At 57.7% G+C, this 27610-nt stretch overlaps 2 protein-coding genes across 2 annotated transcripts; one reads left to right on the top strand and one right to left on the bottom strand.

Annotated features, from left to right (window-relative positions):
* Positions 1-13148: 13148 nt before the first annotated feature.
* TRAPPC3 (trafficking protein particle complex subunit 3) lies at positions 13149-19242 on the bottom strand. Its single transcript, XM_009097578.4, has 5 exons — positions 19093-19242; positions 16426-16523; positions 15634-15733; positions 15191-15373; positions 13149-14736 (listed from the first exon to the last, which is right to left on the bottom strand). Exons 1-5 carry the CDS (start codon positions 19132-19134, stop codon positions 14617-14619), a joined length of 543 nt encoding a protein of 180 aa, XP_009095826.1. The 5' UTR covers positions 19135-19242; the 3' UTR covers positions 13149-14616.
* Positions 19243-21123: 1881 nt separating this feature from the next.
* On the top strand, positions 21124-25389 carry LOC103822644 (uncharacterized). Its single transcript, XM_030233701.2, is given in 16 exon segments — positions 21124-21153; positions 21155-21375; positions 21377-21695; positions 21763-21923; positions 22020-22179; positions 22322-22492; positions 22573-22664; positions 22756-22913; positions 22998-23101; positions 23195-23419; positions 23519-23604; positions 23835-23971; positions 24133-24222; positions 24336-24544; positions 24679-24885; positions 24993-25389. Coding segments are annotated over 16 exon segments (2658 nt in total). The 3' UTR covers positions 25281-25389.
* Positions 25390-27610: the final 2221 nt, after the last annotated feature.

The raw sequence follows: 27610 nt of genomic DNA, 5'->3' as shown, positions 1-27610 counted from the left end.
CCACTCTGGCTGCTCCAGGCCATGCCCAGGCTTCTTCCTGCTGCCCAGCAATGGCCATTTTTGTTCTGGGGTCTTCTAACCCCTCACTGTGGTCTTTCTTTTCTTTTATAGCTTGTGGAGTGACTGCTACTTCTGACTGCAGCCCCCTGATCCTCTGGTTTGGGTGGTGGTGCACCTGCTCACTGGCAGAGAACAAGGAACTGAAAAATATGTAGGACTTGAATAAATATTACCAAGCAACACCTGACCCTCAATATTCTTATACTAAAGGTAAAACCCAGCTCTGTACCAGCTGTTGGGGAAAATTCTATGAAATTAACTCTATTCCAGCCCAAAAGATATCCAGGTGTGAGCTGACATCTCACAGCCCGAGACCGCAGCAATCCCAGGCTGAGCAAGGAAAGAGAACAACTCACCCAGTGCCATAACTGAGTAACTCATCCAACTTAAAATCTGTTTATTTATTTGAGCTAAACAACTGATGACTCAGCACTGTGCTGAGCCACTGCTGATGGTTCTCCTCCCCAGAAGGAGAGAGAAGCCAGGATTAGAGTGGGATTTAGTGGCTCTGTTGCCTGGATCTCCTGGCAGCTCTGCACCCACTGCTGGGCCAGGGCTCCACGGTGTCCCCAGCCTTGTGCTGGCACTGCCAGGGCCACACTGAACCACTGAGAGCTCCAGTGCCACAGCACCCCTGCACCTCAGGGCACTGCTGCACCTCAGGGTGCCTCCCAGAATCCCCGTCCCAGCCATCCAGCTGCTCTGCACAGGAGGAACAAGAGAGAGGGAGGAGACATAATTCAATCTGGGGCTGAAAAATGCCTTAACTTAATTTTGGTGGGTCACGGACATAATCAAATCAGCCCCGTGCGCTGGAATATCGTTTCCATGTTTCCACAAAGATGGATAATTGTGCTCAGAAAACCAGCCCTTGGTGCTCAGTGGGAAAATGTGCCATGGGGGTGGGAGGGGGCCAGGAGCTGAGCTGGCAGTGCCGAGCAGAGCTGGGCTGTGCTGCTGTGCCTGCTCAGGGTGCTGGCATGGGGTGACAAGGGCAAACAAGGGGGTGGGGACATCACCCTGCTGTGCCAGCAGTGACATGCAGGTGAGAGGTGGCCCTGGCAGGAGGACACCGGGCAGTGAGTGGCAGTGTCAGCACAGTGCAGGGTGAGCCATGGCTCCGTGTGGAGCGTAGTGCCAGATCCCAGCCTTCAGGAACATTCAGTGATGGATTAAATGCAATCTGACTACCACTGTGGGAGGTTGGAGAGAATTACTTCATACAAATGCACTTTGGAAAGTATTTAGAGTCAAATTTTCAAAAGCCCCTGAACGATTTAAGAGCCAAAATCCCATTTTCCAAAGTCACTTAAATGAGCAAGAAAAGATCAGTTAAGAAAACACGCGAGCCTGGAAGGACGGGCTGCGGTGGCCGTGGGTGCAGCACCACGCCACCACCAGCCACTGCACCCCTCACCCGGGGAGACACGAGGATGCATCGGCCTCAGAAAACATCCCTGTGTGTCTTCCTGAGGAATCAGCCCGGGATGGGTCCCACTGGGTCAGGTTGAAGGGAACGGTCCCGCTGGGGCCTTGGACAGTGCCCGGCTCAGCAGCTCTGGGGCTGCCACTGCCACCTCCGGCTCCCGTCGCAGACCCCGCCGGGACAGGAAGGGTCCCCGGCTGTAACGGGAGAAGGCAGAGCTGCAGCTGGGAACCGCAGGGCTCCTTCCCTTACCCCACAACCGCTGCAGCCTCCTAAAAGCATCTCCAGTTCCCCCTCAGCATCCTAATGAACCGCAAGGGCAGCTGGGACCCTTTGAGGCAGCAACCATGGAGACTCAACCCCCCCAAAGAGCAAATCCCAAAGCAATTAGCTTTGCAAGGCTCGGCCGGGGCTGGTGGAGGTTCCACATTCCTCGGTGGCTGTAAAGCTCTTTACTGGGATTGTTTTCCTGCGTGAGCCCTGCCCGGGGTACACATGGTGGCTCCGGCTCCCAGCACCTTTGGTGCATGCCATAAAAAAACACTCTCACGTTGCCTTTGCTGGGGCTGAAGTGGAGCGAGTTTATACACTTCCCCCAATAGAAAGCAAAAAGGATCTGAGACACAATTCTTGCTCCAGGATCCTTTACAACTCCTGGAGGACATTTTTGGAAAGGGAAGGGTTGTATTTACTTTGGCAGCTGACTCTGCTTCTATATACATATGCATGGAAAAACTGCACTCACCTACGATTTCCAGGGCTCCCTTGTCTGCAGAGCAGCAGCCCAGGTGGTAGCTGGCGGGCCCTGGACCTCTGTTTGGAAATGGCACGTGGAATTGGAAGCTGAAGTTTAAATCTCTCCCCAGGGCAGTCCTGGAGGCTGCTGGCACTTCCCAGGAGTGCTGGAGGGGATGCAGCAGCCCCAGAGCTCATCACAGCTCAACACAACCAGAGGCAGGACCGTCCCTGTGATGCCCCCACGTGCCCCCACCGCCCCCCTCCCCGGGCATCTCTCCCCACCTGCACCTCCAGCCTTCCCGTGGCTGCTGTGATTAATTCACTGACAGTGGGGTTGGAATAAATCCACTCGTTGGCACGTTGTAAATTCATCACGTGCTGGGGACGCACATTCCAGCCCACCATAAACACCCCTGGCTATGAGCTAGTAAATCTGCCTCCAGAGCTGGTGGATGAATGGAGTCCCTGGGTCCTGGGGGCTGCTCCAATCCAGAGCTGGGCTGACCCCACGGCACCCAGCTGTCTCTGAAAGGAGGTGGTTCAAGAAAGGAGCTGTCAGGAGCAGGCTCACCCAGCTGCTGTCACCCTCCCCATTTGTATGCCCCCTCTCTGTGCCATTCCTGCCCTGGTGGCTGGGGTAGGTGCTGCCACGAGTACTGGGGACTCATCCCATGGGATGAGGGTCCTGCAGCCTGTCTGGGAGCTGCCCACAACACACAGAAGAACTTTGCTGTCCTGGTGCTCTGCCGAGCTGCTGAAACGTCTAGGCAGTAAACCAGTTGTAAAACAGAAAAAAAAAAACCCAAAACATTTTATTATCCACCAAACAGCTGCTGCTTCATTTTATGGGGGTCATTCTCTGAGGAGGTCAGACTGGCAGAGCAGAGACATCAGCACAGGTCTTGGTGAGCTCCAGGCTCCTGGCACCCCCAGCTGAGCTCCTCCAGCCCCCATCCAGCCCCCAGCACCCAGCTGGCACAGTGGGCATGGGCAGGGAAGGGCAGTGTGGCTGCAGGGTTTTATCAGCTTCACTATTGTAGGACTGTCAGCAGGTCACCCTGGGGAGGGGGCTTGGGGGGCCTTGTTTGGTGGTGCTGCATCCTGAGGTACCCTGGGATCTGAATGCAGGGGCAGGAGTGCGTGAACAGTGCCAGAGGGGAGGGCAGGGAGCGGGCACCAGGTCTGGTTCCCATCGCCTTCCCCGGGAGAGGAAGCTGGGGCACAGTTCAGCATCCCTTTCCCAGAGGAAGCCAAGCGCCTAGGATGTGGCATTGCCACAGGATGCAGGTGCCATCCTGGGGGGCTGGGGCTGCTGCTGCACGGAGCCTGTTCCCCCTGGAGAGCTCAATGCAGGGCTGATGGTCCCTGGGTTGGTGTCCCCATGGAGGGATGAGCATCACCAGGGACACACAATCATGGGGACATGCCACCCTGCTGCTTCTTTTTCTCGTTCTCCATCCTTTGTGTCCCCTTTGCCCATGCTGGTGGGAGCTGTTTGCTTCCCATGGGCCCATCTGGGGACCCTGGGATGTGGCTTGTGACAGTACCAGAGAGAGGGCCTGGGGGGTCTGTGCCTGCCCCAGTGCAGCACCATGACCCAAAAGCTCCCAGCAGCTCCAGCCTCTATGAAATAATTTGTTATTTTAGTTGTAAAACAGTAAGTGGCCCCTTTCCAGGAGGAGAAGGGAAAAGCCAAACAGCCCCACTCCTGCTAATGAGTGAGCCAGTCAGTCAGCACGGGCAGGACTGGCATGGGAGCAGGACCCACCTGCCCTGTGTCCCCTGTGAGATCCCTGTGTCCCCTGTGACACCCTTGTGCCCCTGTGACACCCCCGTGCCCTCTCTGACATCCCCGTGCCCTCTCTGACACCCCTGTGCCCCTGTAACACCCCCGTGCCCTCTCCATTGCCCTGGAAGGGCACAAGGGCAGAGCTAATGATTAATTACCAGGGCTGCCACCTCTCAGAGAGCTGCTGCACAGGGCCACGCTGTCACAGTCCTGCAGGGCCACGGGCTGCAGGGACACAGCTGCCTCCCCATGGATGTCACCACAGGCTGCAGGGGATCCTCTGTTTCAGAGGTGACAGTGGAGCTCCAGTGTGCCCAGTACAGCACCCAAGCCACTCCCCGTGGCTGTCACCAGGATGTCCCAGGCACAGCAGTGAGGTGACAGCAGCACAGCTTAAGCCAACCAAAGCTGTCACAATCTCACACCCTTCATGCCCCACGCTGGGTGCTGGGATAAGTTTCCCTATCTGAGCTCCAAAGGGGATGGGAAGGCCCAGGAGGGAGGTGGGGATGGATGGGACTGTGTTGTTCCCTGAGCCAAGTGCGGCTGTCATTTTCTTCTTGGCATCCCCAGGGATGGGAACACCTGGAATGGCCCCTCCTGTCCCTGTGAGCTGGAGCCCTGGGGTGCAGCAGGGCCCTGATCAGGGATTTCACCTCCCAGCAGAGGCAGTGCCTGCTCTGAGTGCTGGGTACGGGCAAAGAACCCAACCCCCTTTGGTCAGGGTCATTTCCAGGGATCTTGCAGCGGTGCTGGGGCAGCCCAGGCATCACTCCCAGAATCTGGCCCCAGGCATCACTCCCAGAATCCGGCAGCACCGTAGGGAGAGCTCCAGGGCTGTGCAGGCAACACCCCTCCCCCAGTCAGATTATAGACTCGAGTCCTCAACAATGCAAAAAATGCACCGGGAATCAAGGTTGGCCTGAAGAGTTTTGATCTCCCCGCAATTGCTGCAGCGTTGCTGTAAGTGCATCCAGATGGCTCAGACCACACAGAGGCAGCGCCCACCGCCACCGTCACCTTGGGCCACCCTGCCCCACCCCACCCCACCCCGCCTGCCCCGCTCGGTCACCTCCGGGGCTGGCAGCATGTGACAAGGGACAGCGCCCGGGGACACGGCAGCTTGAGTTGCGTATCCTTAGGGTCAGCCCTAAGGGGTGGCAGTGGGGCGATCTGTCCCCTAGGGCTGGTGGCTTGTCGTGTGGCTGCCAGGGTGGCAGTGACATGGCCCCAGTTTGTATCTGGGGTGGGGGGTGTGACCTCCCGTTGTTGTGCTGACTGTAACGGAGACCTGAGCGCGCTGCAGCCAACAGAGCAGCTGCTGGGAGGTGATGCTGAACTGTGTCTCCAAACCACGGGCTCTGTCCCCTCGGCTCCAGCACAATCCCTGCACAGCCCTGATGGGCTCCTCAGTGTGCCAGGTCCCTGCCTGGCTCTGTCCCTTCATTATTTCAGCAAGCACTGCTATTGCCAAAACTTCCAAGAGGAGAGGAGATGGTCATGGTGGTTTACAGCAGGTGAATATTGTGCCTGCAGCAGCTGGGGCAGCTCTCTGCTTATTTTGGTGCTTTTACTGCATCTCAGAGCTGAGGAGGGAAGGACAGATGAAGGCTGGCAGACACCCTGGCTTCGAGCTGTTCCCCAGAGATGCCTGGTCCCAGCTCAGTGCATCTGTTCTGGCCCCACTGAGGGCACTGCTGCCCATCCTGCTCCTGCTCCCCAAGATCTGATGAGCAGGTGATGCTGAATAAAGGCTCATTTTGACCCACCAATCACATTACTCATGCTCAGAGGCACAGTGGGAACAGGGCTGGCGAGACAGTGCAGGTGCTTGGACTCGGCCAGGGGGGCTGGAGTGGGCAGAGGGGCACAGACAGGGCTGGGGGTCCCTCCTGCTCCTGTTGGGGCCCCTAGAAAACCCTGGTGCTGACTCCTGGTCTCATTCCTTTCAGTAGAGGGAATGTGTTTACCCAGAGCTTGCTCCTTAGGGAACAAACACGCAGTGGCTTTTGTCAAAAAGCATTTCTAGGGAGTTCAGAATTTCCTTTCCTGAAAGCCAGCTCCCAGGAAGGAAAACATGTTTTGACCAAAAACTGATGCCCAGTTCTGTGTTTTTAACTGAGAACAGAAGGCACAGTGTCAGCAGTGAGAGTGCCTTGCCCAGCTCAGGTCCTCCCCACCAAGGACACCAAGGTCACCAGGGACACCAGGTCCCCCCATGCGGGGGACAGGGGGCTGTCCCCAGCTGCAATCACCCCAATGCCAGCTCAGCTGCCAGCATGGGGCTCAGGTGGTACCAGGCAGGGATGCTCCCAGCATCCAGCATGTTCCTCTCCCATCACCTCCCATCACCTGGAGCAAGTCCTGGTGCCATCCCTGCTGACCTCCTCGCCCCTGGTCTCAGCTGAGCACCTCAGGCCGGTGCTCCCCCTCCCCTGCACTGCCCACCAAACCGAGGAAGTCGCAACCGCAGAGCTCTTGAAAGCATTTTTTTGGTGGAGACCACCGGTACTGAGAGATTAAAATTGCTGTTGTTTCTTCCATTACTCAGCTTTCCTGAATTATGGGGTGTAATACTCAGGGAGTGGGAATAATTAGGGGAGAACAATGGCAGGCTTGAAGGCTTAACTACGCCTGTGTGGTACTGCCGGCCAGGCCAGCCTGCTGTCACATTTCTCTAGGCCTCCATTTTCCACAGCCCCTGCCAAGCCCTTTCCACTCCGGTACCCGCTCCGACTTCCTCATTCCCGGGTCTCTGCTCCCCGGAATGCTCCGGTTAATGCTCGGTTCCCCGGCTCCCAGCCAGCAGCACCCACAGCAGGGGCTCTGTGCCCTGCCAGGCTGGGATGCAGAGCCTGGGGAACGCAAGAGTGTGGGACAGAGGGATGCTGAACCCTGGGGGATGCAGGAGTGTGAGACAGAGGGATGCTGAACCCTGGGGGATGCAGGAGTGTGGGACAGAGAGATGTTGAACCCTGGAGTGAAGGGATGTGGGAGCTCCAGGGATGTGGGTGTGGGGGAGGCTGGGGGCGTGCAGGAGGCCAGGGCAGCCCCATTGCCTTTGTGTCCCCTCCAGGCTCCTCAGCACGAGGCAAGCAGAGGTCCCACCAGGTCACTCCAGTGTTCCATGCTCGAGGAAGCCGCTGGATTTCTCCCCTTGGCAGGGAACACCCTCCAGCTCCTCGGTGGCATCTTGCTCAAGAGCCTTCCCAGCAATGGCTCGGCGCTGCGGGGCCTGGGGAGCAGTGACAGCCCAGGCCCAGAGCTTGGGCAAGAGGCCACAGTGCTGGTCCCAGCCCCAGGCAGGCGCTGGCTCCAGCCTGGGGAGCAGTGACAGCCCTGGCCCAGAGCTTGGGCAAGAGGCACAGTGCTGGTCCCAGCCCCAGGCAAGCAGTGGCTCCAGCCTGGGGAGCAGTGACAGCCCTGGCCCAGAGCTTGGGCAAGAGGCCACAGTGCTGGTCCCACCCCCAGGCAGGCGCTGGCTCCAGCCGGGGCACGCGGGCAGCTGTGGGGGGCTCTGTGCCTGCCATGGGACAGGGACAAGGAGCCACAGCCCAGGGCAGAGCCAGCCCAGTGCCTGGCAACTTCTCCCTGAGCTCTTGGATGTCAGCGCTAGCAGTAATTAAAATAAAATCAATATTTTTTTGCTGTAAAAAGAGACATTGTTCTGGCGAGCACTTTCCCCGAGTCAGCTCCTGTGTCTGTGTGACAGGCAGGGAGAAGCCAACGGGATCCTGGGGCTGCAAGGAACATCTGGGGCTTTGCTTCATCCTGGGAGGGGATTGGTTTTAAATTTTCAAATTGTTTTCTCATTTCTCTATTAACTGGACTGTTTGGAAGTCTTGTCTGCAGCCATCTCTGGTCATCCAGGCATCTGGTTCAGTCCTGCTTGTGGTGAGCCACTTGCCATGGCAGGGACAGGATGGGGTTGGGGATGGGATCAGGGTTGGGGGGCAGGATGGGATCAGGGACAGCCTGGCTCATTAGGTGTCCACTTTAATTAATGTTTTCTGAGCAGGTGAGCTTACCAGAAACCCACTCTGCTCCCAGAATTCCTGATCTCTCAGGAGCTCCTATTTTCTCTCACAAACAGCCTCAAGACTTTATTTTTCTGCTGAAAAAAAGCCTGAGTGGAATCATATTTTAGCTATTGGACACTTTGAGGAAAATTCCCATAGCTGCCAATTGGGATTGTACCTGGGATGGGAATCCACTGATGCTTGAAATCAGTCATCTCACAGCCCTGCAGCCAGTGGTCCTGAGTGACCACTTTGAGCTTTCCTGGGCTGCAGCAGCTGTGCCAGGATCTCCCTCAAAGCAGAATTCCTCTGGGACCTCATCCTGTGACACCCAGAGGACCAATGATGATGGTGATGATGATGATGATGATGGAGGATGGGCTGACACCCCCACCCCACGGGGCTCTACCGTCCACCCCTGAGAAGATGCATCAATCAATGTGAGTATTTTGCTGAACTGGAGGGGAATTTCTCACAGGTCTGCTCCTTTGTGCAGGCTCTTTATGTCCATGTGTGTGCACGTTACTGATGTTGCTACTTTAGATTTATAATTCAACTAAAGTGATGGTTATAGAAAATCCCGTTTGAGTCATTCTGTATCAGTTAAATTATTCAATTGATCAAGTGCTGCTCTTGCTGTGTTAATGAGGTATTGTTATGATTAAGTGTTGGTAAATCCTTTAGACTTAATCCATTGATCCAATCTGAGGTTAAATTTAGTAAGGGGATCCTCTCTGTGCCTGGTGACTCAGCTTGGGAGTGTCCCTTACCCCCTTGCATTCCTGACTTTTTCCTCCCTTACTTTTTCTCTCCCCATTTCCACCTAATTCATTGTAGACTGCTTCTAATCCTATTTTTCTTGGTGTGATTTATCTACACCATAAGAAACAAAGAGACAAAATTATATCAAATCTGCATTTGCCAGCAATTCAGTCCAAACCCCTCATTCACCACAGGCTCAGGGAAAGAGCTACCATTCCAGAGGCTCCCTTACTCGGCAGCCACAATTAAAACTATTTTAAAAGAAAACAAACATTTCTCATCGAAATTCCTGCCTGGCTCTCGTTGTGGGCCAAGGCTGCTCAGCACCAGCAGCTTCCTCTGGGCAAACCCACCGTGCTGGGATCTGAGTCCTGAAAACTGGGAATTCTCCTGTGGAAATTCAGGAAGGCTGGAGCAGCACTGCCCTGCTGCCCTGGGGTTGCTGGGGAACAGTGAGCTTGTGGTTTTGGTGTTTATGGTGCCTGAGCTGTTCCCATCCCACGGGCACTGCAGCAGTTTTGGGAGGACACCGTGTCCCTGTGCCACATCTTGCACCAGCAGCTGGGGGTGACTTCCAGAGGGGAAGGGAGGTGCTGCTGGTGGTTGGAATTATTGGGGTTTGGGGATGTGGGGTGGAGTGAGCTATGAAGGACTGGGCTGTTCCACACAGGGAGAGCACCAGTGTCCTCACTGGGTCATGCCATGAAGCTGGGAATGGTGCAATGGCCAATGCCACCCTCCTTCCTTGCGACTGGGTCACCCCTTCCACCACCCCTTCACAGTTTTCCACAGTTTTCCACAGTTTTCCACAGGTTTTCTCCACTCCTGTGGTTCTTCACTGGTCCTGTCCCAAAGCCCTCCCCGCTTCACACCCTGGTCACCAACACCTGCCCTGGGACACTCCACAAAGCCAGCCCTGGGATGCTGGAGCAGAATCCACCCCATGGGACAGAGGTTTTGGGGTGCTGAGTGAGCCCAGGGCTTTGCTCAATAATGCTTAAAATATTTTGAGAACCTTGGAGTAAAAATCTGACTGAAGTGTTCTACAAACTGCATTAAACTGAACCCAAAAAACAGGCAAAAAATGGATATTAACAACTAATTAAAGCCTTCAGTGTGGTGCCTCCAGAGTGTTTGACATGGAAAAGGCTGGAAGGTTCTGGGAATCCTCCCCAGCCCAGCACCAGGACAAGGATGGGGGTACAAGGATGTACCAAAGGATGGTTCCCACATCCTTCCTGAAGTAAAAATCCAAGCTCACAGCCAGGAAATCCCTGCACCACAGGGTCTGGGAGCTGCACTGCAGGAATTCCCAGGACATGGGCACAAAGCAGAGTGAAGAGCAGAAAATAATGGGCTGCTGTGAGCTGCACGGCCACATTTAGCACAAAAAGCACCACGGGAGCACAGACCTGAGCAGGACAGGAGGGCACTGAGAGGAGCCCTGTCCTTACCACAGCCACCGGCCATCCCTGCACGTGTCTGTGCTGCAGCAAGGACAATTCTGTCCCCGCATTTCCCTTGGCCCGGCACTCAGCAGTGTTAGCTTTCACAGGGCTGGATCCGCTCCGCAGCCGGGCAGAGCGTGGGAGGAGGGTGCCCGTCCCGCTTAGGAAACGCGAAACAATAAAAGAGGAACAATGGAGCTTCCTTCCCGTCACCCCAAATACCAAACGCCACCAGAATGTGGCTCGGCTCCGAACAGCGCTGCCGGGGCTGCTCCTGTGTCCTCTGACCCGAGGGAGGAACTGCAGACACCTCCTCCTCTTCCTCACCCTGGCAAGGGATGCTCGGGGGTGCGGGTGCCAAGGAGCATCGCCAAAGGGCTGCCCTGACCCTGCGCTGCTGCCAGAGGCATTCCCAGCTTTGGAAACTGCCTTTGGACCAGGGCAGGGGGGTGCAGCGTGGCTGTGCCTTGAGGGAGGATTTTGTCAGCTGCCTGCGCTTCCAGGGTAGCCAAACGCGTGTTGCAGCCGGCCCAGGGGCCCAGGAAGGGTTATAAAAACATCCAGGTACCCAAAGTCGCCAGATCATTATCAGCCAGAGAACAGGTTCTCACGGATTTGGTGCCCGTGTGGTGCCAGGCAGGGGGAGATGCTCGGCCAAGTTGGTCAGAGCTGGGCATCTGGGAGGAGTTGGATCCACACCTGAGTGGTACCCACACCCCGAGTATCCCACAGCTGCATGTAGCAGGTGCTTAGGACACAGGGCCAGAGCCCCCTGAGGGGCTGGTACCCACCTGTCCCTGCTGGCTTCACCCTCACCTTGGCTGCCTGGGGCCACGGGCACCGTGCCAGCCCTGCCAACAAGCCCTGTCCCCCGTGCACGAGCCCTTGGGGGTGAAACACCCTCTGCATCCTCAGCGAGTGCCCAGCACCCTGGCCAAGCACATCTGGCTGAAAGCTGTGGGAGCTGCCCCGGCAGTGAGGACACCAGCCTGGAAATGCTCCTTTCCCAGAGAGAGTCTCTTGTCCCATCCAGGATCCTCTCCTGGCACCATCTCTGTCCCCTCAGCAAGTGCTGCATTGTGGAGTGTGGACAGTGCCCAGGGATGTCACCTACCCTGTTTTGGGTGACATGAGGGGGGCTGGGAGCTCTGCCTCCCATTGGAGAGTAAGGAAGGGACCACCTGCATATGGCTGGTGCAAGAGTGGGGAGTGGGGCTGGGGCTGCCACCAGCCAGGAGCAGCAGCCAGTTTGTCCAGGTTTTCCAACACTGGCCAGGATGTCCCCACACTGGGGACATGAACTGGTTTAAACCCTCACCCTGGACCCTGTGAGTCACACATTGACCTTCAGTTCCTGCCAGTGTGCTCCATCAGGACCAGCCAATGTCCCACTTTCCTGCAGGAGGGGGGACAAGGGCTGGAAAGCTCCTTCCACCTCCACAGGCACTGCAGCAACCAAAGTTCTTGCATCCTGCTGCTGTGGGAGCCTGGGATGTGGCTGGGACACGGTGCTGGGGCTGATGCCATAGTGGCTGATGCCAGGCTGGTGAGGGCACACAGGGCTGCACAGGGGCTCCCCCCAGGCACTGGGGTCCTTGCAGCATCGCTCTCCAGCACCACTCCCACCCCACATCCCCTGTCCCTCCCTTGACTTGTTGCTATTGTCATCTCCAATATCACGCAGGGATGTGAAAGGCTGGAAGTTGCCTCTTTTCCTGCCAGGTTAAATCGCTCCCTAGGAATGTCTATTATTCCCACAAGTCAACTTTCCCCTCCGCGGTATGTGTCAGGGGTCAGGGCTGGCACCACATGAAAGCCACGGGTATTCAATAACCCAGAGCCGTGGAAAGGCTTCAGTCCAAGCCCAGCCATGTTGGGGTTTATTGATGCAGATGCCTTTCCCCATTTGTTTCCTATAAACAGCACATGGTAATATTTAGTAGGTTCCAAACAGAGCTTTTTGCATATTCTCCCTTGTCTGCAGCGAGCTGCTCAGTAGTAGACAGTTTTAATTTACTTAATGCAATTTCTGCTTTTTGTTCTTCCAGAAGGTCTGGGCTGGCTTTGACCCTGTCGCCCCAGCAAATTACTTGAATTTCCAAGGGGCTGGGAGCAGGAGTCCAGGATCCACTCTCTGCAGGGGTGAGGACAAGGGATCTCACTCTCCCAGACCTTCTGGGACAGAGCCTCAGGAGCTGGGTGCATGTTGGGACTGTTTGGGGCTGCCCTGGCTCCCACTCCTGGCCAGGCCAGCAGCACGTGGTACACCACTTTATTGCAAAAGCTGCCACTTCCCCATCCCTGGGGCTGGCAGATCTTGGGGCACAGCCCTGGGCACTCAGTGCCCGGGATGGAGTGTGACTGCAGGGTGACCCTGGAGCAGGGAATGCCCATGAGCACAGAGCAGAGATCCCACCAGGACAGGGCTCCTGGGGAGCACTCACACAAGAAAGGGAAGCACAAACTGCTCCTGGAGAGCAGCCCTTGCTGCTCCTTGTCTCCACACTCCTGGCACAAGCACTACACAGCCAATGCCAGCCATGGAGCAGCACTGAGCTGGCAGCAGAGGAGACTCAGATGCCCCTCCAGGTGATTTTTTTGCCACTGTAAATGCCCACAGAGAGTTTTGGCTCTGCAGCAGCTGCCTCAGGCTGGTGGCAGAGTCCCAGGCACTGAGCACACAGTGGATTCACAGACCCCAAGCCAGCCACACTGAGTGTCTGCCCCCAGTCCCGCCGTGTGTGGAATGCTGGGCAGGTTCCTCCAGGCAGCAGCTTCCAGGCCCACCAGCAGCCAGGAATTCTTGGGGCAGTGCTGCCGTCACCCTGCCAGCCCTGGGCACCCTGTCACCACTGTCACCCTGCCAGCAGCCGCCACCAGAACACAGGCAAGAGGAGACCAAAGAATTGACACCACGATCTTTTTAATGCAATTGCTCCTAAAATGCAGCTTTAAAGTGACGTGGAATGGTCAACAATGAAAAATAAGGGATGGTTTTGAGCTCTGCAACGTGACCATGTGGCACCTCTGCCACCAACAGCCACCTGGTACTGCTGGGCCACTGCCATGCCTCTGACTGCTCTTACAGCCTGTCCCTTCACAGGGCACGTGTCACACAAGGCATCCAAAGGGACTCTCTGGGGCAAAAAAGGGACAGGGCAAACCACCCAGTGCCAGATGACCCAACATTCCCCCAGGAAAGCCAAAATAGAGCAGCACAAGCAGTGGGTTGCTCCCTCTCACCTCACATTCAGGCATCAACCAACACAAATTCTGGAGCTCACAAAGACCTCGAGGGGCTGTGCCTTCATGCTATGTGAAGTGATTTGGGAACCTAATGCCTGACTGTGCTCTCTGGCTCTGGGTGGCAGAGGAAGCTGATGCTCCAATCATTGCTTTTTGTTATCTAATATTTCTTAATGTATTTATTTTTGAGAGCAGCAAGTGCCACAGGTCAAGTAACTGGGAAATTCTACTGTAGCCAAAACACCAGTGTGCAAGAACAAACCCCAGCACTGCCTTCACACCTTGCAGGCTTTACATCCTCCAACACCAGGACAGAGCCTGAAATGTTTTTAACACCTCCCAGGCCTCAGTCTGACTTTGGTCCTCACTCCATGACTCCTCCTGCAGCCCTGGGCTGTGCCCACTGTGGAGCTGCCATGCCATTTTAGCCCTCTTTCTCCATGTAAAATATGTTCCACTGGAGCTTGACCTCTATTCCCAAGGTGAGGCTTCTCACCTTGAGGGAAGGGACAAATGGAAAGGCCATGGGACTCCCAGATTTCTGTGGTGCCACAGCCCCCTGAGCAGAGCAGCCCTTGCCCTGGTGCCAGGAGCTCTCCCCAGCCACCCCTTCGGATCAAGCTTGCATTTGTCAGTGACTTCAGAATCAAGTCCAGGAATCCAGTTTGATCTACAGAAACACTACACACATCTCCAAATGGATTTTAAACACCTCATTTAAGGAAGGACGGGGTTTAGCAGGGAATCAGTGGGCTCTTGTAGTTTGGTCTCCAATTCTGGCCTTCCAACACCAGTGCAGATGTGAAGAGACCGGAGCTCTCCTGGAGTCTGAGCAGTTGTTCTCACACAGCTCAGGCCACAATTGGAAACTGAGTTTAGGAAGCCCTCAGGGGGAGGGAAAAGGACATCACCTGATGAAAAAGCTTCAGAATGAACCAGGGAAATAAACAGCAACCAGACAATCATCTTCTACAGAGGATGGACGTGAGAGTAGAAGAAAACAACATCTGAGACAGTCAGCGAGTCAGTCTGAGTGTGCAGGGGCAGGAGATCCCTATGGATCTGTGAGGAAAGCTAATGGCCAAACCCAGCTGGTCCCTCCAGTCCCCAGGGAGATGGGGCTGTGGTTCACTCTTCCCCAGCTGGAAGGTTGTCTTCAATCCTCCTGATAAATTTCATCCGTATTTCTGTGACGCTGTCGCCCTTCAGGGTGTCCTGGACAAACTTCACATCGACAGCCATCTGCACCTAAGTGAGGGAAGAGCAGAGAGGAGCTGGTAACTCCCTCTTCACAGCAGCTTCTCCAGGGACTGAATGATCCTGGAGCACCAGCTTTAGGGCTCTAAGGGCATGACATGACATACAGGGCTCTACACAGTCCTAAATTTGAGACACAGCTGTTCCAGCCAATTCCCAGCTAGGGCTCACAGCAGTTGCAGAGTGATGATTTTGGAGCTTCATACAAACTCAGGGAGATGTGCTTAAACTCGGGTTGTGAGATGAAGGGGCTCAGGCACAACCTCTGGGCCTCAGCTACCACACATGACAGCAGCCAAGTGTTCCTGCAGCTCTGCCCTTCTCCTGGGAATGCGTTTCAAGTCCAAAGCAAACCCAGAAGTCACAAGCACAGACCAGAACTCAAGTATCTGCTGACACCTGGCTGTCCATACACCCATCCCAAGGGAAGGGAGATGTGGCTCACCATCTCCAAGGCACCTCGCAGCACCCCACAGAGCAGGTTGGAGTAGATGAGGGTTGAGTGGTTGTCAGGGAGCTCCACAAAGTCCACCAAGGGGTTGTTTTCCAAGATCAGGGAGAACTCATCACCCCCAGGACTCCAGTTGGTGATGCTCGGAGTGATGCCCAGGTACATTTTAAATGCAATCTGTTGTGGCAAACAGGAGGAATAAGAACAGCTGAGGCAATAGCACAGCTTTGATCTTTGTAAAATTACTCAAGGGGTTTGCAAACATTTCTCCTTTCTTCCAGTTCCCACCAGCCAGCAGTACTTGGGCTAAAGCATTTTTTTTTCCCCTCCCCATAATCTTCATCAAACTCCCAGAACAGTCCTGTGAGTAGCAAATATTCCATCCCCACACGCCAAACCCAAAAAATAACCTGACAAAGCAGTGCTTGGACATTTACTTTTGCTATAACATCTGCAGTTTCACGGAAATCATGGCACCTCCCAACATTGGAACGGGCCAGGAAGTCCTCGATGAGCCGGACACCGATGTTGTAACCCCTGTGAAGGGACCAGAGCAACAGCTTCAGAAACACAATATTTATAAAAGAGAAGAGTGAAGAAGCAAAGTCTGAGAAATGTCAGTGTTAAGTAACTTCAGCCTGCCAAGGTTTTGCTCCTGGAGCAGCACAGGGATGTGGCTGTAATCCTGCTGTGATCCTGATGCCTGGTGAAGGCTGAGCTAGAACAGAGACTAGACAGAGTTAAAGAATAAAGCAGGGATTTATTAAAAGCCTCAATGGATCCACCTTGGGCTGTGCAAGAGCCCAGCCAGGGCTACACCCAAGATGAACCCAAAATGGTCACAAAAAAACAGACGACTGGTCAAGAGGTCTCTCACTTTTATCAGTTCTGCTCCATTTGCATATTGGAGTTAATTGTCCAATTATAGCTTTAGCTTACGAAGTCTCATCCTTCTGTTTTTCTCTCTTCAGCCCACATTGTTTATGCTTTTGGGCCTGAAATTTGGATTATTTGTCCTTGGTCCCCAGCTAGAGCAGGAATTGTTTTGTCTCCCTGCTCTGTGCAGAGAGCTCACCATCCCCTAATATGAAGCTCAGAACCACCCACTAAAGCAGCACAGAACCTGAAAAATAGAAAAGCTAAAACCTGAGGAACCAATCCCTGCTGTGATCCCAGCTCCCACACAGCTCCAGCAGGGCAGATCCACTCCCACCTGTGCATGCACTCACATTTTGTCCAGCTGCTTGTTGACATCATCATCATTCTCGTAGTCCTTGCAGAGCTGGGTCACCAGGGCGCCGTAGGTCAGCGTGAACAGCTCCGAGTTCTGTGCACAGGAAAAGAAAATTCACCCAACAGAACCCGCCCGGGCTCCGCTGCCTCCAAGTCCAGCGCCGCCACCTCGGCACGAGAGGGGAACAGGGACCTGCTGTCTCAAAGGAATCTGGTGCTTAACAAGGAGAGATCCCAGCTCCAGTTTAATGAGGAGAGATCCCAGCTCTAGTTTAATAAAGAGAGATCCCAGCTCCAGTTTAATGAGGAGAGATCCCAGCTCCATTTCTGGCAACAATTTCATTCTCCTTGGAATGAGGCTTGGAGGAAGGGGCAAGCTACTAGAAGGTGCCCCTGCCCTTGGAAGTGGGTGGAACTGGATGAGTTTTAAGATCCCTTTCAACCCAAAGCATTTTAGGATTTTGGGAAAGACACCAACACCTCCAGGATAGCTGGAGGTGCCATGCCAGGGCCCTGAATGTACCTCAAGCACTGGCCTAGAGCTGAGATCTGACTCAAACTCTTCCCTCTGTTTCATGAACCTGTTACAAGCGGGCAGTGCCCGATAGGCTCCAGCTCTGGTCCTTTTAACAGGCCCAAAATGCTCCTCCACTCAGGGATTTATGAAATTCTCTACCAAGAAAAAGGATTCATCTGGTCCTAGAAAGTTGTCCAGACACAGAATTTGCTTCACAGACTGAAGTCAGCTGCTCAGACCCAGAACAGGCTCAGAGAGGCCAAGCCCAGGCCAGCTCAGCTCTCAGGTGCTGTGCATGTCCTGGGACTGGCCAGAACCAGTCACTCATGTTTTCTTTGCACAATTGTCAGATTTGCAGAAAATTTGTGAAAAAAGGAAAAAATTCTCCTCTCCCAGCCACCACTTTCAATCCTCACCCTCAAATGACATCAAAGAGCATTTTTTGGGAGCCATTAAGCCAGACCAGTGATTAACAAGGTCATTACAGACTGCAGAGCAAAATTCTGCAAAAGGAAGCGTTTTGGGGAACAAACAAACCCCCAGCACTGGTTTCTGCTGTCAGTTTTGGCATGCAGAGGGATCACAGGGGCTGACCTGGGATCTGTCACCTACCATGAGCTGCAGAGAGGCAGAAGGTGAAATGAATGGCAAATACCAATACTAGCGAATGAAAGCAGCAGCAGGCAGGGAGGGAAAAGAGACAAGATCAGAGTTAAGTGACAACACAGATCACCGTAAGTTCACACAAAGACACAACAAACACACAGAGGAAACACCCCCAAACAAATAGAAATTGGGTTTGTAGAGGACACAGGGAATTCCACCTTGTCTTGTTCCTGGATTAGGAAAAAATTCCTCCCTTTGAGGGTGGGCAGGCCCTGGCACAGGGTGCCCAGAGCAGCTGTGGCTGCCCCTGGATCCCTGGCAGTGTCCAAGGCCAGGTTGGACAAGGCTTGGAGCAACCTGGGACAGTGGAAGATGTCCCTGCAATGGCAGGGGATGGAATGGGATGAACTTTAAGGCCCCTTCCAACCCAAACCAGTCTGGGATTCTGGAATTGCCATTCACAATGATAAAAGGCTTCAGACATGAAAATAACCAGAGGGACTGCTTGGAGCTGTTGTCCCACTTTGGATCTAAAGAATGGACAAGTTCTTTGGGGGTTTCACTTAAAAATTTTCTTTCCTTGGAGAACTTAAGACTGGGCAATTCACATCACTGGAAGGACAAGGGGGAAGTTCCTTTGGCTCAGCTGGAATCAGAGACTTGGCAGAGAATTTAACAGACATGTAGAACAGGGAGTGTTGGTTTTAATGGTTTCAGTTGTTTTAGTAAAGACAGAGGCGGAGAGGGGATGGGGATGGATGGAGGGAATCCAGCTGTCCCCAGCCTGAGGTGCTGTCACCGTGTGAGGCCATGGCAGTGTCACCTGCCACCATCAGCCAGCACACCCAGAGCTGATCTCACTTATTGCTGGGACGTTGTTATTAAAGGAAACTTAAGCTGTTACAACAAGACATATTTGGAAAATTTTTTCGTTTTCAGCCCATTTGATGTAACTGAAGTGCCCAAAGCTTTCCCAGTATTTTTACTATTTGACACTGCAGAGCAGTGTACAGACTCCACAAAATGCATCTGTTTTATGGCTACGGAAGTGTCAGAACTCCAGTGAATTAACACAATGCTTTACAAAATCGTTGTATTTAAGGAGCTGGAACCCTAGAAAAGAATCCCCTGGGGTGTGGAGAGGGAAGAGAGGGCAGCTAAGCCCGACCCAACCCCCCCTCACGGCCAAAGAGCGAGAAGACCCCAGGTTTTATTTTTTATTACTTATTTTGCATTAAAAATTAATTAATTCGACCTGGTTTGACCCAGAATTCGAGCTCAGCTCTGGAGCTTTGGGCTCCAACTCTCAGTTCCTGACTCAGCCGGGCTGATAACGCGGAATGAGCTGGAGAGGGGAAGCGAGACACGCCAGGAAAGCGTTTTGGGTGCCAACTTCCCATAAACGGGAGCGCCTGGTGCCGCTGCTGGCTGCCCGGCCCCGCCGCACCGGGCACTGCGGCCTGGGCCAGATCACCCCCGCCTCGGGCCGGTTCCCCGGGTGCCCCACGCCATGCGCTCGCCACGCCGGCCCCGCCGTTACCATTTTCTTGCTCTCGGTGCCGCGCCCGCCCTGCCGCGACATCGTGTCCGCCCGGCTCAGCCTGGCCCGGCCGCTCCGCCTGCCGCGGGCACCAAGGGATCCCCGGGACACCGCGGGGCACCACGGGACACGCAGTCCCCGCCGCGCCGCCGTCCGCCCCCCCGCGCGCACAGCTGAACTACAAATCCCAGACTGCATCGCGCGCCAACATGCGAGTGAGGCACCGCCCAATACCGGCGTGAGGTGACGGCCACGGTCGCCGCCAGGGGGCGCTACCGCCCTCCTCCACTGTGGCGCCGCCGCCATCGGGGTCGTGCTGGGCCCGGCCCGGCCCCGCCGCTCCCGCTGCCCTCGACAGCCAGCCTGCGGCCCCTGCCCGGCCGGTGACTCAATGGTGGCCCCGGTTCTGCTCTCTACGTGCTGCCGGGTCCCTGCAGGCCTCCCCGCGGCCCCCCAGCCCCACGGGAAAGGGGCCTTTCGCGGCGCACCGGGGCTGTGCTCCTGCTCCAACCTTGGTACCACACTGCCACCTTGGAATCGGAGTAGAATCGTGGATTATCCCCAGCTGGAAGGGACCCACAAGGATTCAGTCCAACTCCTGGCCCTGCACAGGACACTCCAACAATCCCACCGTATTCCTGAGAGCATTGTGCGAACGCTCCTTCAACTCTGCCAGGGCCAGGCCCTGGGGAGCCTGTTCCGTGCCTTCCTTGCCCGGCTCCAGGGGCTCGGCAGGGGCTGATTCCTGGGGAAAGGGCAACTGGATAGATGAAGCAAGGCCTGTGCTGGCAGGATTGGGCAAGCTCGGATCCTTGGGCTGTGGCTCAATGTGGAACACAAGCAGGTTTCTACCCTGTGAGGCCGCAAATGGCCCCACAAGAACAGGGCAAAGGACAGACTGTCACAGAAACCAGGCTGGCTTGGGGCTGCAGGAACTGCAGGGAATATTCCCTGGAACAACCCAGCTTCCCCTGACTCTCTCCAAGCCAGCATGGCACCCCGGTGCACCAGGTTCTACTCCCAGAGAGTGCCAGGCATTGTTTACTTATTTCTTTAATCTTCTGTTGTTTATTTATTTATGCCATTATGTCCCCATCCCAGACTTGTCACTGAGCGAGTACTGAACCCTGACCGGGGGTGGTGCTCTGGGGGCAGGACTTGTTGTGGGCACTGGGGGACCGCCCCACTCCTGCTGGCTGCTCAGGAATCCAGCAGCTGGGAGCTGGCTCGCTGTCACCGCCGAGCGGGAGCGTGGGGACCGGCCGAGATCGGTGACCTGCTGGCATTGCCTTACATGGCTGCATCCCCAGGACACAGGCAGCTGCGGGGCACCGGGCTGGCACTGGGGCGTGGTGTGGTTGTCCCGGGCTGCGGGGCTGCCAGCAGCACCTCCATTGTGCCAGTGAGCTGATGGCATGGCTGTGCTCCCTGTGTCCAGCTCTGCAGTGCCAGATCCCCTCCTGCTCCCAGTCCCAAATGCCGCCTTGTGCTCTACCACCACAGTGGCCCCAGTGTGCTGGTGGCTGATGGAGATCATTGAATCCTAGAAGACCCTGAGTTGGAACAAACCTACAAGGACCATGGATTCCAGCTCCTGGCCCTACCCAGACACCCCAACAATCCCACCCTGTGCCTGAGGGCATTATCCAAACGCTCCTGGAGCTCAGACAGCCTTGGGGCAGTGCCCATTCCCTGGGGAGCCTGGGCAGTGCCCAGCACCTTCTCGAGGAAGAACATTTTCCTAATATCCAACTTAAGAAGACACCGTGTCCCAGGTCACTGCAGAGGTCCCTGGCAGTGTCCCTCCGTGCTGACCCGGGGGCCATGAGGTGCACATAGGGCACCCGCGCTGGCATCTCAGTCCGTGTCGTGCCGCAATGCCCAGCGAGCACAGGAGATCCCTCCCAAGCGTAGCCGTTACTGCTCCCCGGCCCCGGGCAGGGGCCGAGCCGGCCCCGCTGCAGCCGAGGGCACCGAGAGCCGGTCTGACGGCGCCGGGCGGCTCTGGCGGTTCCCGCCCGCACACGGGAGATGCTCCGGGAGACGGGCGGAACCGAAAAGCCGCGACTTGTCCCCGCGGCGGGGCCGGGCTGTGCTGGGCTCGGGGCTCGCCGCCCCCCGCATACAGACCCCGCTGCACGGGGTGAATCTCGCAAACCGGCCCGGGGGGCGGCCGGGACCTGGCAAAGCCCCGGGCCCCCCTGACCCGTCCTGTCCGACCGCGCTCCGCCCCGTCCGGTGGGCGCAGGACCGCCTGCAGCGCGCTCCGCCCCGCCGCGCCCACTGCGGGGGTTGGGGAACGGGGGCCGGGCCGAACCGTGCTGTGCAAATCCCGGGAGCCGGGCCGGGCCATGCCGTGCAAATCCTGGGAGCCGAGCCGTGCCATGCCGTGCGGATCGCGGGGCCCGAGCCGTGCCGTGCCGTGCACAGCTCTCCCAGCAGCGGCGCTGGGGCTGCGGGTGCTGGTGCTGAGCGCGGCTCTGTGCGCGGGGGCGGTCCGGGCTCAGCCGCCCTCCTTCCCTTTCTGGGACCCCTCGCTGCCCTGGCAGCGACGCCTCGACGACCTGCTAGGCCGGCTGAGCCCCGCCGAGCTGGTGCTGCAGGTGAGGGGGCGGCGGGACCCCCCCGAGGCCCCCGCGGGACTCCCCGCTCAGCGCCGCTGCCCTGCAGGTGGCGAGGGGGGGAGCGATGGGCAACGGCCCCGCGCCCCCCATCCCGCGGCTGGGCATCGCGCCCTACAACTGGAACACGGAGTGTCTGCGGGGCGACGGCGAGGCACCTGGATGGGCCACAGCTTTCCCGCAGGCGTTGGGGCTTGCCGCCGCCTTCAGGTACCAGCACCGGTGACCAGGGGTGTGGGATGGCACCTGGTGAGACAGGTCCCCCGTTGCCTATGCTGCCCTGACACCCCTGTGCTGTCCTCCCAGTCCAGAACTCATCTACCGTGTGGCCAACGCCACGGCCACCGAGGTGAGAGCCAAACACAACAGCTTTGCTGCTGCTGGCCGCTACAGTGACCACACCGGGCTCAGCTGCTTCAGCCCTGTCCTGAACATCATGAGGCACCCACTGTGGGGGAGGAACCAGGTGCTAGCTTGGGCGGGTGATCCCTGGCTGGGATCGGGCCACAAAGGACCCTGGCTGACCAGCTGGATATGGCCATGGCCTGCCAGGTTGTGGGGATGTGGGGACAGGGCTCCCAGAGGTGACCCACCTGTGCCTCGGACAGGAGACCTATGGGGAGGACCCATTCCTGATTGGGGAGCTGGCCCGTAGCTTTGTGCAGGGGCTTCAGGGTCAGCACCCCCGTTATGTTAAGGCCAGTGCTGGCTGCAAACACTTCAGTGTGCACGGAGGCCCTGAGAACATCCCCGTCTCCAGGCTAAGCTTCGATGCCAAGGTGAGCACAGCGGGGCAGGGGGTGTTAAGAGGGCAGGGGACACTCCACGTGCTGACCCCACTCTGCCATGGTGTTTGCAGGTGCTGGAGCGGGACTGGCGCATGACCTTCCTGCCCCAGTTCCAGGCATGTGTGCGTGCTGGCTCCTACAGCTTCATGTGCAGCTACAACAGGTGTGGAGCATGGCGGGGGCCACATGGGCTGGGCTGCCCTTGGCATGGCCAGTGCCTTGCTCTCCTGGCTGCCCCATCCCCTCTCCAACAGGATCAACGGTGTTCCTGCTTGTGCCAACAAGAAGCTGCTGACGGACATCCTGCGTGGCGAGTGGGGCTTTGATGGCTACGTGGTGAGCGACGAGGGGGCTGTGGAGCTCATCATGCTAGGGCACCACTACACACACAGCTTTCTGGAGACAGCGGTTGGTGAGCTCATGGGCTGGGCATGGGGTCGGTCCCCAGGCATGACACAGCCATGATGGGAGTTCTCCTTTCTCCCTGGCACGGCAGCCTCGGTGAACGCTGGCTGCAACCTGGAGCTCTCCTATGGCATGAGGAACAACGTATTCATGCACATCCCTGAGGCTCTGGCCATGGGCAACATCACACTGCAGGTGAGCTGAGGGGAGTGGGACCAGGGCTGTGGGCAGAGAGCCTGGGCTGCCCCTGCCAGTCACAACTGAGGTGTTGGGTTGGGGTCTCCACAGATGCTGCGTGACCGAGTCCGGCCCCTCTTCTACACACGGATGCGGCTGGGGGAGTTTGACCCCCCAGCCATGAACCCCTACAGCTCCCTGGACCTGAGTGTGGTGCAGAGCCCCGAGCACCGCAACCTCTCGCTGGAAGCTGCCGTCAAGAGCTTTGTGCTGCTGAAGAACGTGCGGGGGACACTGCCCCTGCGGGCCCAGGACCTGTCTGGCCAGCACCTCGCGGTGAGCCCCTGCAAGGGGGTGGGCAGGGGGACATGCTGGGTCCACACACAGGTGTCACAGGGCTGCTGGTGCCCACCCTCACCCCTCTGCCCGCTGCAGGTCGTGGGTCCCTTTGCTGACAATCCCCGGGTACTGTTTGGGGACTATGCACCAGTGCCAGATCCTCAGTACATCTACACCCCCCGGTGAGACAGCGCGGTCCCACCTCATGTCTCCCTCTCCTGGTCACTGTTTCCCTCTTCTGGGCACTTTCCAGGGCTGCTGCTGGGAGGGGAGCGGGACCGCGGGCGGGAAATGGCGGCGGGGGCGGGGCTAGTGCTTGGCCCTTGGCTAGTGGCCAGGCAAGGGGGCTGTCCCCATTGTGCCCCGGCCCTGGGGCACAGCTGCACGTGTCCTCTTCTCTTCCCTGGTGCAGGAGGGGGCTGGAGATGCTGGGGGCCAATGTCAGCTTCACAGCGGGCTGCAGCGAGCCACGGTGCAAGCTGTACTCCCGGGCAGAGCTGCTGAGGGTGGTGAGGGCAGCTGATGTGGTGCTGGTCTGCCTGGGCACAGGTAGGTGGGAGTGGGAGGGCACTGGGTGGGCACTGCCAGAGGAAGGGGAGTGATCTGGGAGAGAGGGGCTGCCCATGAGCCACCTCTGAGGTGGTCGGTGCCTCTCTGCCCTGTCTGCCCACAGGGGTGTAAGGGGCTCTCCCTTGGCTGTCCCCACCCAGGGGTAGATGTGGAGACAGAGGCGAAAGACCGGAGTGACCTGTCTCTGCCCGGGCAGCAGCTGGAGCTGCTGCAGGATGCTGTGCAGGCGGGTAGGGGCTCTGTGGGACTTCAACCCACTCAGGTGTTCCCCATCTGTGGGACACTCTGCGGCCATCCCAGGAGTGCCACTACTGGCCTCTCAGTGACAGCCACCTCCCTGCAGCCGCTGGGCGCCCTGTCATTCTGCTGCTGTTCAACGCGGGGCCCCTGGACGTGAGCTGGGCTCAGGCACACGACGGCGTAGGGGCCATCCTGGCCTGCTTCTTCCCTGCCCAGGCCACCGGCTTGGCCATTGCCAGGGTCCTGCTGGGTGAGGCAGGGGCCAGCCCAGCTGGCCGGCTGCCAGCCACTTGGCCTGCAGGCATGCACCAGGTAAGGCCAGGGCTGCTGGTTGCACCTGTAGCCTTTCCATGCCTTGGTGGCTGGAGCAGCTGCGGGATGCAGGGCTGTGGTTCTTGCCTGTGCCCGCCCAGCCCTTCCCTGTTCCACTGGCCCTTGTCCCACAGGTGCCACCGATGGAGAACTACACCATGGAGGGACGGACATACCGGTACTATGGGCAGGAGGCCCCGCTCTACCCTTTTGGGTACGGGCTGTCCTACACCACGTTCCGCTATCGGGACCTGGTGCTGAGCCCCCCAGTGCTGCCGGTCTGTGCCAACCTTTCTGTGTCTGTGGTGCTGGAGAACACGGGGCTGCGGGACAGCGAGGAGGTGGGCACAGCTGCTCTGCCCTGATCTGGCTGTACGGGGTACAGATGTGCCCGAGCTCCCCCTGCAAGGGAGAGTCCCACTGTGCTGAGTCCCATCCCTCTGTGCAGGTGGTGCAGCTGTACCTGCGCTGGGAGCAGTCATCTGTGCTGGTGCCCCGCTGGCAGCTGGTGGCTTTCCGCCGTGTGGCTGTGCTGGCCGGCCGGGAGGCCAAGCTGACCTTCCAGGTGCTGGCCGAGCAGCGCGCTGTCTGGGCGCAGGACTGGCGCCTGGAGCCCAGCACCTTCACCCTGTTCGCTGGAGGGCAGCAGCCGGGCCAGAAGACACGGGCGCCCTCGGAGGTGCTGAATGCACGGTTCAGTGTTACCGGCACTGCCCGGCCCTTACGCACGTGTTAGCCGCGGGGGTGGGCACAGGGTGCTGGCAGAGGAAGGGATGCGATGTACCCCGTGTGCCGCAGGCAGTGTGGTGGTTCTCTGCCCTGCAATAAAGTGCTGGTGCTCCGTGTCAGCTGTGTGGAGCCTCCCTTCCATCCTCCCAGCGCAGCGCTGGCATCTCCCTGGAGAAGGACCACACTGCCCTGCTCAGTGACTGCCCTCCTGCCGTGGCTGTCCCACCCCGAGGCACTGCTGCAGCCCCACACCCTGCCCGTGTCCCACACCGGCCACAGGGCACCGCCGGACCCGCATGTGCTGCGGCCACACGTGCCTGCTCCTCCCGCTCTATTTATAACCGCAGGGCTGCTCCAGCGCATTCCCTGTGCCGAGGAAGCGGTGACTGGCAGCCCTGGGAGGCTCGGGAGGCCAGGGGCTGGCCCTTCTCCTTCCCAGGCAGGATCCAGGGAGCGGGTAGGATGCTGCAGGGAAGGGGGCAGTGGTTGGAACGAGCAAGCCCTGCGCTGGCCGGAGGGACAGATCCAACCCTGAAGCAGCTCGGGGGCTGTGGAACAGCACTGGGATGTGATTCCGGCAGCAATGCTGGCGGGGAGCCGGAGCTGGGCAGGAACTCCTCCGGATGGTGTTGGAAGACTGTGATCTCCAGCCTGAAGGCCGGAGGCCAAGGTGGGGGTGGCGGGGAGCGCGTGGGGTTGCCCAGGCCTGACCCCATGACATCAGGACACTAATTACAGATGCGGCTTGGGATAATTACAGAGCAGGCGCGAACTGCGGCAGGGCAGGGCGCAGCCCGCTGTGGCTCAGCCCATTGCTGGCCCATTTGTCACTGACACCCACAGGGGATTGTCCTGCAGCAGCTGAGATTTGCCATGGGCCGTGGTGTAGCTCCATGGCAGCATGCTGGGGATCCGATTGTTGCCCTGACATGCTGCTGGTGGTGGGTTCCTATTGCATCCATCCACCCCAGGACAGGACACAGGGACAGACACTCATCCCTAGGGTCCTGTTGGGTCACTGCCCCATGGCTAGAGGGAATCAGCTGGAGTGCTTTGGGGACAGGGATTCACATCACCCCTTGTGGGCACTGTGTCAGAGCAGCAGGGTGTGATCAGCCTGGTGCCAGGGCAAAGTCCTGGGGCTGAGGAGAGGTGGGAGCAGAGGGATAGGGAGCAGGTGGAAATGGGTGGGACGGGGTGTCCCACATAGTACTTTGCTCAGAGATGCTGGCGGGGTTTGTTTGCCATCCCTATCCCTGTTTGCTCCCAGACTCACACAGTGTCAGCTCCTGCTGGCAGGGCGGAATCGTGGCTGTAGTTATCCTTTGACTTTGGGGTGCTGATCCCTTTGGGTCCCTACAGTCAGTGTCAGGGCCAGGTATTGGGCCTGAGGGTGCAGTCCCCTGCCCAGACTGGCCCGATGGAGCCATGGCAGTGTTGCACCCCACACTGCAGGGCTGAGGAGCACAGGGAGTGCTGAGGCATGCAGCAGCCAGGGCTGGGTGACGTGCTCATCATGAGCTCATCGGATTTTCCATCGGCTCGGGGGGGCAGCTGTTCCCAGCACCACGGGAACAGCGGGGCTGGACCCAGGAACCCCAACACAGCGGGGCTCTGCCTGCAGCAGAAGGATTGATCAATCCCTGCTTGTATAAGCCCATCGACTTGGGCTGGCATGGCATTCACAAGCCCTCTCATGTTGCACTGTTGGAACACAGCCACAGGCCCTGTACACCCACAGTTGCTCCTTCCTCACCTCACTCAGCTCCAGACTGACCCCACTGTGGGGGGAAGGACCATGGACATGGCTGGATCCAGTGCCAGGCTGTCCCAGAGCCCTGAGATGCTCATCTGCTCCAGGTGATGCTGTGGGACCCACAGACAATGAAGCTTTGGAAGTCACCCTTGGAACATGTCATGGAGTGGCTCCAAACCTGCTCTGCCAGATCCCTTGTGTGCCATGGAAATACAGAGCTGAGGGGCTGCTACAGCCGCTTGGAGGCTCAGCCATGCAACAATGTGATTTGGGCTGTTCCCCTTTCCTGTCCCAGGGCATATCCTGGCTCTGTGAATTCTTTGGGACATTGCTCTCCCTGCCATCTTCCTGGGGCGCCCAGCTTCCAGAGCTGAGGCTTGGCTGTGCAGCATTCCCTGGTGGGGAGTCAGCTGGCAGGTGAGGCTCTGGGAGTTTCAGGAAGCCTCTGCTCTGTCTGAGCCAGGTGAGAGGGTGCAGGGCTAGAGGCTGTAGGAGGGTGATGACTTTAGGGTGATTTGGGGTGTAGGGCTACCCCTGCAGCATCACAGAGTGGGGCCGCCCCGTCTGCTGAGGAGCTCCTC

This window comes from Serinus canaria, chromosome 23 (genome assembly GCF_022539315.1).
Source record: "Serinus canaria isolate serCan28SL12 chromosome 23, serCan2020, whole genome shotgun sequence".
NCBI classification, from domain to species: Eukaryota; Metazoa; Chordata; class Aves; order Passeriformes; family Fringillidae; genus Serinus; species Serinus canaria.
The sequence above is the reverse complement of the archived record's forward strand: the minus strand, read 5'-3'. Positions and strand labels throughout refer to the sequence as shown.